The following is a 17,025-nucleotide window of genomic DNA, read 5'->3' on the forward strand; positions in this document are numbered from 1 at the left end:
TGAGAAGGTGGCTGCAGCCGCAGTGCTGGCGCTTTGGCAGGTGGATCTGGAGCAGCTGGGGCTGGCAGCGGATCCAGAGTGGGGTCTTGAGGCACCTCCATGCCAGGATTCCCCCTTCCGCTGCCAGTTCCAGTTCTGCCTATGCTGCTGCGGTGGCAACACATCACCCTGTGTGTCCCCCCCCCCTCAGTTTGGGCATGCAAGCCCAAAAAGTTTTGCCACCACTGGTCTATACTATAAAAACTCATTTTCTGTAAACTCTGGTCAAACAGTTTTTTCAGGTGTTCCAGAAACCTGTATGCTTTATTAGATCCTATATGACAGTGGCACAATGGAAATTAGTGTGTATGTCTCAAGAAATAGTTCCTTAATTATAGCATTTTCAATCCCCTTTTTATATTAGAAATACCTTGTTTACAGTTTCAGTGATGACCACCTTTTAAAAATGCTTGCAGGCTGCAATCATATATCCACTTACCTGGACATGAATCCCAATAAAGTCACTTACTTTAAAATAGATTTTTTATTTATTTTATTTATTTTATTTATTATATCCCGCCTATCTGGTCAGTTAAGACCACTCTTAACAGTATCATGCTGCTTGTCCTTAGCGACTCTTTGCTAAGGTAGTTTGATTCTATCTGCATGGGTTATGAAGGCTTTTTTGCTTAGGCTACTACTACACGAATTTGGTGCAGCATAACTTACCGCCGATTGAGTTGCTCCATTTGTTGGATTGAGCCTGATCTGCGTATTCCATCAGGAGTAGCTGCTGCTGTTGGACGCTGCCAAGTTGTGGTTCGATTAACATGGTCAACATAGAATACTCGTCCATGGCTATCAATGCGAGCTTCCCAGTCTTGCATCAAACATTTTTAGGAAAGATAGAAAATGGAGTAATTTGTCTACAGACATTCAAAAATCCAACCAATAGGAAAATCCAGAAATGAATGACATAAATGTAGCATTATGAAAATTGTTTACAAAACCAAAAATATGGTGCTCCATCAAACTGCACAGAATTTCTACCGGGCGACATCCCCAAATCAATTCAGTAAAACTCACACTGATTGGTTATATCAGCATTGCTATATCCTGTGTTTACAGTTTGGTGCCTGAGTGTTAATCCAAAAGCAGACATAATTACATGTATTTTAAATATGTCTTGTATGCATGATATTCTCACTAATGTTTGTGAGAGTCATAATGATAGCATTCAAATAATTAAATCAACAAACATTCCCTCATCCCTTAATACAAGGACACCATGGCAATTTCAGTTATGTGGACTGCCTCACAAACAGTTTCTGGCTTTACCAACATCTACAATGCAGGAAAATGAGGCACATTGAGAATTTGTGCCTTAGGGCAGGGGTCCACAACCCCCGCTCCGCGGCCTGGTGACGGTCTGTGGCCTTGGCAGGACCAGGCCGTGGAGACAGATCTCCCCCCCTGCATGCCCTCCCCCCCCACAGCCCACCCACCTGCACACACAGGTGCCTCGCCCACTCATATGTGCGTGCGAGCGTGCCCCGCCCACCTGCGAGTGCCCCGGCCATCTGCGTATGCACGTGAGCATGTCCCTCCCACCTGTGAATATGCCCTGCCCATCTGCACATGCGCATGAGCACACTCTGCCCACCTGCGCATGTGCAAGCACCTCCCACCCCCATGAGCGCAGGGGTGTCCTCCATGCATGGAACCCACTCCCCAACCAGTCCGCAGTTCAGAAAAGGTTGGGGACCGCTGCACTAGGGGCTGAATGTGGGAAGGACTGAACAAACTGGACAGCACATGTAGCTTTTAATGTAATCTTATATCATTTTTGCAATTTTGTCACTTCCAATCCTTTTTCAATCTTCTGTGTTAAAGCTACAACCAAATCAGAGTTGAGAATGAAACAGCTAAGTCTACTGAAATTAATAAAGGTGTCCTCATACACCTTAAATCACTCTTCATGCTCCAAAAGGCTTCTGTATCTCAATTCATGTCTCAGTATCTTGTACATTCTCTCAAAGATCTCTAACAGGGATTAGAAAAAGAATTTTGCTTGATTCCATACACTGCTTTATTCATAAAGCCTCAGGATGTTAAGATGAAAGCACATCTTAATAAGTAAATTATAGATTTTAGAGATGTTTGAGACCATGCATAACAGCAGCTGGTAAGATGGCATGTTCTGCAAGACACACAAAGCAAAGAACCAGAAGATGACTTGTTGGGGATCCAAATCAATAACCTTAAGATGCTTTGAAAGTAAACAAACAAGCAAACATGCACTGTTTGGACACTTATAGACACCATTCTTTACCCAGCTTACAATGACATTAATCTGGAATTGTAACAGTCAGCCTGCAATGTGATTCAATAAATCATGTAGAAAGCCTTTGCATATCATTGCTAATACAAATGGAAACCTAGAGTTAGAAATTGCTCAGTTTAATTGGAAAGCATCATGCTCCTATGACAAGCAGTGGGGAAGGATTGTAAATGCTCCCTCAACCCATTTATTTAAATCCATTTAGTAAACAGTGAACACTTCTGCAGGACTGCTTCTGGAGAATTTATTAGCAGGCACCCACAGACAATTGAGACATCCCCATCTCACATTTGGAGCTATTTCAGTTATGACATGGAGTTATGACACTACATAATAAACTACAGTTATGACACTACATAATGCCACTTAGCCTAACTTCAAAAAATACCTGTAGAAAGAACATATATATTAGCAATTGAATATGTACTCATGTGCTGAGAATGATAAATAGAATGTCAAAACAATGGGGAATACAATGACAGAGAGGCATAAATCCAGTTAGGTTAGGAATCAACTTCTGGCTGGATCTCGGACATGCTTACTCAGAGGTCCTAATTAATTATTAAGCATTGTGCCCAAGTAAAAGTATTTGGTCCTGGAGCCATTCAGCTATGTCTTATGTATGTTCACTCAGTAGCAAATCCTGCTATGTTTAGAGGGTTATATTGAAAGAAAGTGATTGCTAGCAGATATTGTTGAATTCCAGTCCAAGTGCCACTAAAAGCAATTAGATCATCTGTATCAAAAGGACATAATTTTAGAAGTAATGGGGCTGGTGGGTGTATCAGCTGTTTTTAAGATACAGAGAATATCTTGGATATCTCTCTCAGAAGACCTGGTGTGAACATGCTGTGGATGTGTGTAACATACATCATACTTAGACCAGGAATGGGAAACTTGTGTCTCTGCAGATGCTGTTAGGCTACAACAGGCATTAACTTTCACAGTTGGCTATAGTGGCTAGGGCTGATGGCAGTCACAGTCCAACAACATCTGGAAGCCTACAAGTTGTCCATCTATGCGTTCAATCCAAAGCTTGGAACTAACATGTTTTAAGGGATGAAGTGATGATATTAAGCCTAATATATTTCTCCTGGGGGTAACACTAATGTTTATAAAAATAGCATAATGACAGCTAAGATGGTTATATTTTTAGTACAACAGGTACATGTATTCAATATGCATTTGGTGCTGTTTTTTAAAAATGATTCAGAGGATCGTAGATCATATTTATGTGCATGTTTTTAAAAATAAAGTTACTAAAATGTAACAAATCAATAGTATATTGCCCTTACAATAATAGGTAACAGCAAGTTATTTCCAGAAAGCATTGCAGAAATAAATAATACTCCCCCAAATGTCCCCAGATTTGCTTAGACATGCTCACTATTATTTCTAGGTTCGGATAGATCTAGGTTCAAAGCTAAGTTGTCCTCACTTGCAGAAAAGTGCAAAAGATAATATAGGAGAAAGATATCAGTGTATTCTGTGACTTTCTCTCATTTCTTTGCTCTATCCTAATCGCCAGCAGGCTTCAAATAAGACCTCCATGCTCAAGGTTACTGAGTATTTCTTTTCTCTCTGTTAAGTCAACAAGGTCAGGATCAAATCTAGTGATTAGGTTAGGAAATGTCAAGAGCTTAGTGGGCAGATGAATTATTTGTGAAGGCCACACACACAAAACCCAAATATATGCGCTCTGAATTGGATGAGAAGCAAAAATACAAAATCTATTTTTAAACTTTACTTTGGACGAAATTCTATACCATGAAAGTGAGACTGAATGAATTCTGTAGGACTTATACTACTCATTTTTAAGACAGGGGACTCTTTGTAGTATTAAGCAGCTTTAACGCAAAGCTGAGTGTTATCAGTAACAAGTCAACGTGTGCTCTCTACTGGACAATTTGTATTACTACGTGTCACTTGGAATTTAAGAAGATGCATACTAACAATGGTGAAAACACAGATACATATTTCCCTTGAAGGACTCAATACAAAATAGAAATGTTCACATCCTATGCATAAATCACATCAATCTGTCCTCTCATATTCCTCTCCATGCTGGCAAATCTTAACTGAGCATGAGCCTTTGATGTGAATGGATCCAGTCTCTGTGTGGAATCCAGACTCTCCAAATATTTGGCCTCCTCATCACCTTTGAAAGCCAGAGTGCCCCACTAGGTCGAAGCCTAGCTGAAAAAGAATAGGACCACCAATTTAATTCTCCAAGGCTTGCTCAGGAGATTGTACCAGGATATGTAACAATTTCCAAAGCAGAATCCATGTTAACCTGCTGCAGTCGGAATGACAGGGTCCTGTGGCACCCTAAAGACTAACACGTTTACTATAGCAAGAGCGTCTGTAGATGATAGAGACTACTTCATCAGACCCACAAAGTTTTAGCCAGAATTTCAGATTCTGGCTAAAACTTTGTTCAGATAGAGCAAACATGGGGGCGGGGGTGAGATTACAAACACTGCAGTAAAAGGGAAATTAGATACATAATGTAAAGTAGTAGTTTTGTTGATCTGTTGAAGCAAAAACAACAAGTTCTGTGACACTTTAAAGGCTAACACATTTATGGTACTATTTGATTCTGACCATACTTTTGAGGGAATCAAAAGGTTCAAACAGAATAGTGAAGTTTCTCCCAGGGATTCACACATCCCTTATTGGTTATAATGTAATTCTGATCTGTACCTTTAAAAAAACAAATCAGGGGGAACTAAGTTTAAAAAAAGAATTATTTTTAAGAAACTGAAGCTTACTTGGTGGAAGAGGCTCATCAATGGTTGGGTATTGATGGTAGTCTGGCCTCAGGGAAGGAAGCTGGTTGACTGGCTGAGAATTATGGAGTAAAGGGCAATCACCTATGGATAAGACAGTCGAGATGTTCATGTTCATTCACGGATGTCATATTTTAGTTACAAATGTACTGCTATAAAAACAAATCACCAGAAGGACTAGAGATCAGGGCTAATGGCAATCTGGTTTATTAGCTACCTTAAGCTTTAAAAATAATTTCCAGGCAAAGAGCCATTGAAATATGAAGTCCAAAGGAAAGTCTTGTGACTTGATACACAGCAGGGAGTGATGAATTACAATCGGATCCCAACTAAAGGATGATGGGTTGGACTCAGTCCCCAACCTCACCTGATATACAAAGGTATTATGTAAGAAAAGAGAGAGAGAGAGAGAAGGTGAGAGATGGATCAGGACACAAGAGGGAGTGAGCTGGAAGGGAAATAGCAAACAAGAGAGGAAAGGTACACAGAGAGACTAAGATAAGTAAGAAATTTCAGAGCTGACAGAGAAGTGGAACTATTTTTGAGTGTTAATATGTGGTACAGGTACTTCTGAATTTATGATCTGAACACCAATGTATGTAAGTTCTGACTACTAAAATATTTTGAGATACTTTAGCTATTATGTGTCAATATGTCATACTTTATTCCAGAAGGCACTATAAAAACTTCAGCAAACGTTTCTCCAATCCCAGAAATTAACCCATTTTATCCCACTGCTTGTCATTTTACCTGCTTAATCAAGTATGTTATATAATAGATGTAAATAGAAAACAGCATAAAGTTACTTCAAGTAATCGTAACATCACCATAGAGGTTTATATAATTATTTCTAAGTCTAATAAATAAGAACATAATAATTGGTATAACTGTCAGGATTTTTTCTAGACCATAGAAATAGAGAGCATTTAGAATGAATGAAATGGCAATCCCAAAAATACTCATTTAATTGACACAAGGCACATTACTCAAATGTAAGTACTTTGGGTAATTTACCAAATAACAAAAGGCAAATTCAAACTATTGTGCATTTTTCTTATTTCTTTAAATAGCCAGAAAACTAAAACATTGATTATACCTGAAAATAATTTTAAATCCAAATGCAATACAAATATTTGTTTTCTAAGTAAACTGAGATGACTTCATTTGTCAATGGCACATTTCTTTGGTGGTATTACAATCACAAAAAGGGATGCCCCCAGCAAAAGCCAACTGAAGAAAATATAAATATAAATCACACTTTTTACATGCTAGGAAAAAAAGTGATATTAAAACTTAGTGTAAATTCTATCAGAATTTATATTCTTACTCAACCTTACGATTATTTTATTAATCACTAGGCTTTCCTCCTGCTACTAAATTACTTCATTACTCACCTCAAACAGGCAACACCTAGTCAAATTGGACCAGAGTTTCATGCAACCTCAGTGAAAGTCAATGACATGGACCACCAGCACCAGGCTCCTCCGGTGAAGGCTCACACCTCATTAAGAGGTTCACAGCCAGACCTTGGAGGCTTCTGAATGTCCTCACTCTTGCTGTCTGTGGACCTGGCCTTTTCAAATGAACAAGTTGCTGTTGGATGATGGAAAAAGAGCAGTAGTGTCTCTACACTTTAGTCATTTCTTTGGCACGAACTGATTCCAGAGAAAAGAGAAACGTGTACAAACAGCAACGAGAAAAGGGGAAGATAGTGACTAGAGATGGCCCTGCTCACCCTTCCAATCACTCCCGAGTACCATTCTCTTCCCCGTCTAACCACTCCTGGCTGAGTGGTTAGCTGAGCAGCGCTCTGAGGCGACTGGAAGGAAGAGAGGGGCTGCCGCCACCAGCGGACATGTGAGTGGATGGTCCGGCCCCAGGGCGACTGGAAGGAAGAGAGGGGCTGCCGCCACCTGCGGACATGTGAGTGGATGGTCCGGCCCCAGGGGACCATCCAGCTGTGCGGGGTTATTCATATTTGTATATGAATACGAATACCCCCATCTCTAATACTGACAGTTTCAGAGAAGGGGGGGTCTACTGAGGCCATCTTGCCTAAAAGGCCCCTCTCATTCTATGCTCCACACCTACAGCATGGAAGGCACAGGAGTTGCAAACAGTGCTCCTCTTTCCAGTGCCACCAGGTTAATATGAGGACTCTTGATCACATGAGTACAACTTCAGTGTAAGGGTTAACCTCCAGCAAACTGGGATAAGGATGGTATGTGGAGTGGCTACAGATTGGGTTCAGGGCAAATTCACAAATGCATGTTACTTCATACAAACCTTCCCAGAGATATGATAATGCAGATCAAAATAAGTGACAGAGCCATCACAGAAAATGCCAACATTCCTTCAGTAATGCCTGCAAATAAAAGCTTTGCCTTTTCAGATCTGAAAAACAACTGACTAGTATAGCATTCTGCTTCAAATAAGAGTTAACCATATGTCGTAAGTAGGGGGAGGATTTCTATGACATTTCACATTTTCTCTGAAACTTATATTTGAACCCCAAAGGAAGTTCAAACACGTGTAAAAGTAATCTGGCCTTAGTCACTAAATTACTCATAAACATGCTGAAATCCGCCCATAAGCTAAAGCATAGGTTGCAGGAAAAAAATGACATGTCACGGAAATCCTCCCATTGTAAGAGATGGCCAACTGTTTTCCATCTTGGTGCCAGGAGTTTCTGTCACAATACTAAGCATTTCAGCTAGGTATTTATCTCTGCCGTTATTTGGCTCACATACTGCAAGTGTCCACACAACAAACATTCCAGGTTTACTGGATAGCTCAATAAGTTAAGTATCTGGTTGCAGAGCCAGAGGTTGGGTGTTTAAGTCACCACCGTGCATCCCAGAAGAACCAGCCCTTGTGGCCTTGGGCAAGCTGCAAAGTCCCAGGATGGCCTCAGAAGAAGGGAATGGTAAACCACTTTTGAATATTTTCTACCTCAAAAATCCTAAAAAGGGGGTTGTCATAAGTTAGAATTGATTTGATAGCACACAATTATATTTATTATTTAAAAAATGTCCTGTGTCAACAAGCTTTAGTCCTTAATGGATAAAAATGAGTACATCAAATGATCTGTCATGTTCTACTAACAAAAAACCAACACAGAAAGAATCATAGACTGTGATGTTGGTTTTTTTTCTGAAATGCATGACCTGCTTTCCTATTCCTTAAAGAAAATATAAGAAAGCTAACAAGATGCATTAAAAAAGTCTGAGCGCACAAATGCAATACAAATTAAAAGTAAAACAAAAGAGATCCATAAAACAAATTTGGATGCCCAGGATCAGATTTAATTTAACTAATTTTTGCTGCTAGAAAAAACTGAAGGACATGTGAGCAAAAGAAAGGGAAAGGCTGAAAAGTTAAGCTTCATTTCATTCAGGTTATTAGCATTTCCCTACAATGTTATTGGAGAATAGGCTTAATTCATCACATTGAGCTTTTTTTTTTTACACAGTTCTGTGAATGCAAATTTCAGCTATTGCCATGAAGCCAAAGTCATGTGTTTGGCAGAGTTTATGTTACCTGGACACAGACTAAGATGCTGACACATAAAAGTCCTACTGAATAAGATCCTCACATGTTGCAAACTGAAGCAGCTTAATACACCAGATGAGGATGCAGCCTCTCTATAAACACACAGATACTTTCCTTCTTTTCCTTATCCTCTACACACCCACACACCCACACACCCACACCACACACCCACACACCCACACCCACACCCACACACACACACACACACACACACACACACTCCCCACAGAGAGAGAGAGAGAGACAGACAGACAGGCAGACAAGCAGACAGGCAGACAGGCAGAATTTAGATGAAGTGGAATATACCACGCAGAAAACTAAAGACCTCATGGAATAGCAGGGCAATAAGGCAGGCCTGGGCTCCCACTCTTGCACTAGAGGCACACTTTTAAATATCCTGACAACAGGAGAGACGAAGCAGCTTCAGATCCTTCTGTGGCCTTCTTTGTTTGTCCTGCCCTCCACTCTTACTCACCTGCTGTCGCGAGCAGGATGTAAGTGCCTCACACAGCAGGTGAGAGAGAATGGGTGAACATAAGGTCCAAAGAGGGAACAGGATCAGCTGCCTGGCCTCAAACAGCAACAGGTGCTTTTGTACTCTGTGTCTGGCATCTATGCTGCAATGTGGCAGCCATGATCTTTCTTGCATCCCCCACAGTGAACTACAAAACAGCCAGGGGTGTATGTGGACCTCATTCTTCTTTTGCACATTACACTGGAAGCAAAATAAAAGGAAGTTCAACTCAAGATTTGTTGTGCCACCTACCACTACCAGGAATCCAAATACATTGATGATACAAACAGTTGCTTTCTTTCTATTTCCCAAATGGAGCAACCTCCTTTGAATGATGAGACAATGATATTAGTTATAGCTCATAATGCTTAAGATAGATAATTAAGGTACCACTTCTTCAAGTCTAACCTTCTCTTCGGTTGCTTGGGCCTGCTACTGAAGCCTCTACATTTTCTGCTGTTCTCTGCAGAGTCATTCCATGAACTACCATTTCCTCAGGCCAGTGGGCAGAGCCATCGCCCTGGTCCCTGTCCAGCTCGGGGCTTTGTACTGAGTCTGGCACTGACTCAAAGGCACTGTTTTCCTCTTCCTCATCATCCTGCGAAGAAAAAACTGTGCTCTCAGAAATCTTTGCACTGTCCACAGAGGAAAAACGAGTATGGCTTGAAAACCGGTTGGTACTACTCTCTTGACCAGAAGTGCTGTAACAGGAAGTGCTATAGCAGGAGGTGCTGTAACATGAGGTGCTGTAACAGGAAGGGCTGTAGCAGGAAGTGTCACACATTTCACACTCAGTGTCACCATTTGGCCTGGGACTCAGTTCACTCTCACTTTCAGTTCTGAGCCCTTCACCATCCAGCAGCTGCTCATTTAAATCAGCAAGATGCTCAACAGAGGTGCTGCGAGGCATTGTCCCCCGGACAAAGTTCTCTTCCACTGTGTTTTCCTGAGGAGGATCTGCCAATACTGTTTCAGTCTCACTGACCATGTCTTTCTCTGACACTTCCCTGACTGTCAATTCTTCCTCGTTCTCTGTCACACTGCCTTGTTCTTCCTCTCCTTCTCCATCATCACTGCTCATGTGAGCTGAAGGCAAACTGTGAAGGAGATTGTGTATTCTGATATAATGTGTACGAGGTGTCTCAGGCTCCCCACAGGCAGATGCTATCACTGTCTCAAGTTCTGACACAGGCAAAGAGCAAGGCCTGTTCTTCCTCTTCACTGTAGTTCTCAGCTGCAGCTTGTTCTCCTTTTCATCATTGTTCTCCTCTTGGTCCTCCTGTTGTCCCTCCTCCTCTTCTGGAGCTGAAGCCCCATCATCATCCTCTTTCTTCTCTAGATTCTTGACAACTTGCATATCTCCACTCACCTCATCAATAGATAGGGCTTCTATGCTGGTCATAATGTTGTCACTGTCTCCCTGAGTAACCGAATTGACTTTATTATTCTCCCTAACTTCTGATTCGGGAGGTGTGCATGCCAACAGAGCCAGTTGCTCAGTGAGGTCCACAGCACTCAGGGAAGACATCATTTCCCCTGGGATGGATTCCAAGGGATCAACCGTGTCTGCTGGCAATGCATCAACCTCCCCATTTCCTGCTAGCTCTTCTTTTAAGCAACTGTTCAGGGTGAGCTCCCCAGCACCAGAGCTATTAACATTGATGCAGATCATCGGGCATCCATTTAGCTTCTCTGGAGCTGTACTTTCTGAGCTCACTGTGCTGGTGCATGGGGGCTCACCAAGGATTTCCTCTGCTGAGATATTCATGGAGCTTTCCTGGAATTCAGTTGACTCAGGGTCTGCAGTAAGAGAGACCTCTTCATCATCTGCAAGAAACAAGAAGTAAAGAAATCACTTTCTGAAGTAACATAAGCTTCTGAACTATGAATACAGACAACATTGCATAGTGATTACATTAAAGGTTTAGAACTGTCAGGTGTTATTTACATTAACGACGTCCAAAACAAAGGAACTCCTCAAATATGTCAAAGAGATGAAACAACTGTACCAATATTCTTTACAATTAGATTAGCAACCGAGAACTCCCAGAAGTACAAGCTGGATTTTGAAGGGGCAGAGGAACTAGAGACCAAATTGCTAACATGTGCTGGGTTATGGAGAAAGCCAGAGAGTTCCAGAAAAACATCTACTTCTGCTTCATTTACGTAAAAGCTTTTGATTGTGTGGACCACAACAAACTATGGCAAGTCCTTGAAGAAATGGGAGTGCCTGACCACTTCATCTATCTTCTGAGAAATCTATATGTGGGACAGGAAGCAACAGTTAGAACTGGATGTGGAACAACTGATTGGTTCAAAATTGGGAAAGGAGTATGACAAGGCTATATATTGTCCCCAGGCTTATTCAACTTATATGCAGAATACATCTTGCAAAAGGCAAGACTGGATGAATCCCGAGCTCAAATTAAGCTGGAAGAAATCAACAACCTCAGATATGCAGATGATACCACTCTGATGGCAGAAAGTGATGAGGAATTAAAGAACCTCTTAATGAAGGTGAAAGAGGAGAGTGCATAAAATGGTCTGAAGCTCAACATAAAAAAAAAAACCCTAAGATCATGGCCACTGATCCTATCACCTCCTGGCAAATAGAAAGGGAAGATATGGAGGCAGTGACACATTTTACTATCTTGGGCTCCATGATCACTGCAGATGGTCACAGCAGCCATGAAATTAAAAGACGCCTGATTCTTGGGAGGAAAGTGATGAGAAACCTAGACAGCATCTTAAAAAGCAGATATCTCAACTTGCCGACAAAGGTCCACATGGTCAAAGCTATGGTTTTTCCAGTAGCAATGGATGGAAGTGAGAGCTGGACCATAAAGAATGCTGACCACCAAAGAATTGATGCTTTTGAATTGTGGTCCTGGAGGAGAGTCTTGAGATTCCCCTGGGCTGCAAAGAGAACAAACCTATCCATTTTGAAAGAAATCACCCCTGAGTGTTCACTGGAAGGACAGATCCTGAAGCTGAGGCTCCAATGCTTTGGCCATCTCAAGAGAAGAGAAGACTCCCTGGAAAAGACCCTGATGTTGGGAAAGTGTGAAGGCAAGAGGAGAAGGGGTTTTGTAATTAAGAAATGTGCAAGAGAGGTTCCATCTTGTTTCTCTGTATAAGGGATCTTTGCAATGCTAACAGGTTGTTTGCTAGTGAGAGCTAGGAGAATGCTTTTCTGAGAGCATGAGAAGGAACTTTGTGATAAGATAGATGGGTATTGTTGTGACTCTTTGCAAAACCACAGAAACCCAAATAACATCTGTTACCCATGAGAGAGAAGGTCAGGTGGTACAACAGGACTGGTTGCCTAACGACGGACTGTGATTGGATGACATCGTGGGAAGGAGCAGATAAGGACTTACCAGTTACTCTTGAAAAAGGAACTTTTACCTATGGACATCGTCTTTCGTGACCCACCCTTAAGTCTTTCATGACCTACTCCTAGGTCACCCATGGCCTACACACATGGATTACTCATACACGCACTCAGGGAATATTCTTGACTCTTTTCATGGACTATTCTTATGGACTACTCCTATGGACTATTCTTGTGGATTATTCTCAGGACAATGGGATATTTTCTTTTACAGGATTTTTCCTTTTGTACAGAATTTTTCATTTACAGGATTATCAAGGACTATGGACTTTTTCTAACATAATTGGACTATTTTGTTTTCCTGATGGATTTCCTTATTGGAACTGTTTTTATTCATTTTCTTGACTTTTTGAATTATTTTAATGTTTTTGGACACTTAGATATTTTTCATGTTTTCTTTACCTCACTACAAGTTTGTAATTAACCAGCATAATGTTTATTTGTTTGCTTTTGCATAATTTGACTTTTTCTTTAAGGAGCTTACTTTTTCTTTAATAAAATAATGATTATAAAAATCAATTAGTTTCCTGAACAGTAAACTTGTCATAGGTCATCTGATGGTGCTTGCCTTGGCCTTGCATACTTAAGGAGTCCTGCCTGTGGTGCATAGTATGTCTAAGGACTACAAAGCCCACATGGTTTTCTATCAGTAATATCTGAAGGTACAAGGGTGTTCTTATTAGGGCAGACTTGTAAGAGGGAGCTTTGACACGCCTAGCTGAGCTCTAGGACTCGCTCAGCACAGTGAAATTCTAGGCATGTCTATTCAGAGGTAAATGCTAATGAGTTCAACAAGACTAAATCTGATAAACATGGCACAGTAGTTATTACAATATTTTGTTACAAGAAAGATGGTATTTCACTGTTCCTACATACATGAAACAGAAGGAATAGTGAACAGAAATCCAAATTTTAAAATATACTTTTTGTGTTTCTCTTATATGTTAGGTTATCTTCATGCTATTGTTTTATTTATTGTCTTCTTAATGCAGCTGACACGTATGGCATTGATTAAATATGTGTCATGAACCAATTGAAGAGTAAAAAGTTATGTAAAATAATATATCATGAAAACAAATATTTTCAGGTTGCAAAATAGCTCTGTTTAGGTGCAAGTCAACATTTAAATAGTGACACAAAGTCACCACAAATCTGCATGGATGAAATTTTTCACGATATGTATCTCTCATTCCTTCACTATCTTTCCATATATTTATAAATTTATGAGATCCTGGTCCATCAGCTTTAGGGCCTTTATGCCTATGTTCCACCTTTCTCTTCCCCCAAGGAATCTGAGAAACAGTCTTGGTAGCAGGACCTGGCATCGCAGGGCCACTGCAGTGGTCCCTGCTACCTAGCAGAGAACACAGTGGCAATTTATCTTTAATCTCATCCTCTCCAGCCCTGGTCTTTTCCTCTTCCCTAGCTCATCACTCCAAGCAACAAATGATCCAACCGCTGGAGGGTCCCTGGACCTCGAACAGCGAAGCTGGCCTTGCCTTCCAGCCGGGATATCGCGAGACGGATTAGTCTCACGTGATGGGAGGGGAAAGCCAGGGTATTTAAACATGGGGGGGTGCGTTAGAAATTGGCAGGAAATTCAAATGAGGCAAAGAGCCAAGCCACCAGCCCAGCAAATAGACCAAGTGAAAACCGCAGACCAGCAGGACAGGCAGCAGAGTTAGCCAACAAGGAATGTAAAATATGGGTGGGTGGGTTGCAGTGCAAAAAGGCACAAGTATAAGGAAGACTGCTGGCTCAGTAGTCAAAGCTAACTTACGAAACCGCGCTTGCTCCAAGCAAGAGGCAGTAAAAGTGTGCTTTAACAATTGGTGGGAGATTTAAAAATGGACAAGAAACAAGCAGCCGGGGGTGAGCGCGGTGTAGATGGTGGGAAACTGAAATGACGGCCCCGTAACAAAGCACTGCCGGCAGTGTAAAGCAAGCAGGAAAGATGGAGGGGGGGGGGAACTCAAAACAAACAACATCCCAGGAAGCATGTTTTTTGGTTGGAAAGTAAGGTATTTTACTTGGACACAAGAGGGTCATTTATTTTAAGTCACTTGTGAAATCAGTTTACTATGAATTGTTTGTGCATATGCATCTTCTGTCAATGTTAATTGTGTTTGTGGAGTTTGACAAATATGTCAGGATGCCAGGATCACGTATGTGTTTTGGAATGCAGGAAACTCTGCAGTCTTATTTGAAAACAGAGCCAGCAGAGAGAGAAAGGTTGGGAAGGGGTACGTTCTCCTGCCTTTTCAAGCCTAGAAGCTGTTGATTGTGTAAATCTCTTTCATCGGTTTCTCTTTGCCACTCCCTCTTGCCCTGTGCTGGCTGCCTCTCACAGCCACTCAATGTTGCTTCTGTGATGCTATTTTTAACTTTTTAAAAAATTTCTTGCAATCTAACATATTGCTAGTATGACAGACAGGGAAAAAAATCAAAACAGATCAAACTGCAGCCCAACAAATATGCATGAAGACAAACAGACATTCACACTCACATAGAGCAGGGGTCCCCAAACCCCGGTCCGTGGCCCGGTGCCAGTCCGTGAGCTTCCTTGAACTGGGCCACGGACACGGATCTATGTCCCCCACACACATGCACGATGGGCATGTCGTGCTTGCGGGTGGGCGTGTCACGCTTGTGGAGGGGCATGCCACGCTTGCGTGGTGGGCGTGTAGCGCTCACGGGTGGGCAGGCTGCACTTGCAGGCATGCGCACTAGCACAACATGCCCACCCCGCAAGTGCAACACACCCCTCTACAAGCATGACAAGCCCACCCACAAGTTCAACACACCCATCGTGCATGTGTGCAAGGGTGCCCCCACCACCGCGCACAGAGCCTGCACCCCCCAACCGGTCCGTGATCCGAAAAAGGTTGGGGGCCGCTGACATAGAGGGTGGAAAAGGAGAGACAGTGAAAAAACTGGCAGTCAGGGTTGCTAGAGTGAGGGCACAACAGTGGGTAGCAGTGCTTGCTCCCTCTCTTTCTCCAACCCCCCATCTCTCTCTCTCTCTCTCTCTCTCTCTCTCTCTCTCTGTGTGTGTGTGTGTGTGTGTGTGTGAGCCTGCAGTGAAAGCTTGCAGTCTAATCTATTTTAACTTTTTTTCTGGCTGTGAGAGACAATCAGCACAAGGGAGGGCAGGCACAGTACAAAGCCTCAACTGATAGATAAGACAGTTTAAAAACAATTTATAAGTTGATGCACACACTGATTCAAAAACTACATGTCTACCACACAACTTTAAATCCTCTGATCCTACTCCCAATTAATTTTCAATAATGCAACCATGCCCTTTGTTTAGAACAAACTATATTTGTTAATCAACAAGGAAACACAGTTGTTCCAAAGTGAAATTAAAGCTCTTCTATAGGGTGCAAAAATGGAGCATGGAAGAAGAGTAGGAGAGAAGAGAGACAATTTACTGTTTTTCCCATGGTCAACTGAATAATAATTTAGTCTACTGTCTAAACCAGGCCTAAATGGAGCAAAGAGCTTTTTGATACAGACAGGGGAAATGTGGGAGATTACCTGGGTGGATTGATGATGTTATCTCAAACCGAAACTGTAACTGGCCACTGACATGATCAGTTGGCAGTCTACGTCCTAGAGTGTAGCTGACAACTCTGTCCCTGCATGGAAAACAACACAAAACAAAACACATGTAAGCTATTTATAATACTTTTACAGGACTGGTTCATGACTGCAATTAATATCACAATTGCATACAACCATTTTATTTCATATTCAAATATAAATTCATTAGTAATGATTGGAAATATCATTTTATTGGTGCATTGTTAAAGTGGAGCAGGCCATCCAGACATTTAACCAGGGCCCAGGACACACATACAAGTTGTTCTGAGCAGTTTTTTTTACTTTTGCACTTAATGTTTCTTCTTCACAATCATAATTCTAAACCCTGACTGCAATCCTGTTCCCCAAGACAGTGTGGAGGGTCTTTTCACAAAGCTCAAATGTAACCCTCCCCACCTCCTTTCTAAGACTTACCATATAGCACACAGCAGTCAGTTCCACTAGGGAATTCTTCTCCTATGGCCAGCCTGAGTATATCAGGGGACTGGGGAGAAGCAGGATACTGGATAGTGAGAAGTGAGAAGGCCTTAGTGAAAGATAAACAGACTAAGGTATCACTGTGGGTGCTGTACAGTGACAAAGATGGTGCAGGAGCAGCACTGTGAAAGACAATTGTGCTATTTTTTGTATGTGAAGAGAGCAAGAAAGTAGACCATGGCTTGGTTGAGTCAGATAATGGTACTCATTTGTCCTACGCTCAATAATAAGTATTGGCAATTTTCAAGTACAGCTTTATGCCATTTTATTATTATTATTATAAGCATGCTGCACAGCAAGGGTGCTGTGTGGGCTGCATTTGTCTGCCCCCAAAAGACCCATTGTCCCCACTTGCCGTTGTTACTGCCAAAAA

At 41.7% G+C, this 17,025-nt stretch overlaps 1 protein-coding gene across 15 annotated transcripts in view; it reads right to left on the minus strand.

Moving 5' to 3' along the window:
* The window catches only part of HECW1 (HECT, C2 and WW domain containing E3 ubiquitin protein ligase 1), a 400,600-nt gene that overhangs the window by 131,740 nt on the left and 251,835 nt on the right, over window positions 1–17,025 (minus strand). For 12 of the 15 annotated variants that reach the window (XM_078377440.1, XM_073002583.2, XM_073002582.2 and 9 more), the window contains 4 exons: window positions 16,110–16,210; window positions 9,584–11,002; window positions 5,092–5,193; window positions 709–859 (listed from right to left, as the gene is read on the minus strand). In XM_078377440.1, coding sequence (XP_078233566.1) covers window positions 709–859; window positions 5,092–5,193; window positions 9,584–11,002; window positions 16,110–16,210 — 1,773 coding nt within the window. The remainder of the gene's footprint in view (window positions 1–708; window positions 860–5,091; window positions 5,194–9,583; window positions 11,003–16,109; window positions 16,211–17,025) is intronic. The other 3 variants (XM_073002585.2, XM_078377446.1, XM_078377445.1) reach the window with 1 other exon arrangement.

The sequence above is a fragment of the Pogona vitticeps genome, chromosome 6 (genome assembly GCF_051106095.1).
Source record: "Pogona vitticeps strain Pit_001003342236 chromosome 6, PviZW2.1, whole genome shotgun sequence".
Classification (NCBI taxonomy): Eukaryota; Metazoa; Chordata; class Lepidosauria; order Squamata; family Agamidae; genus Pogona; species Pogona vitticeps.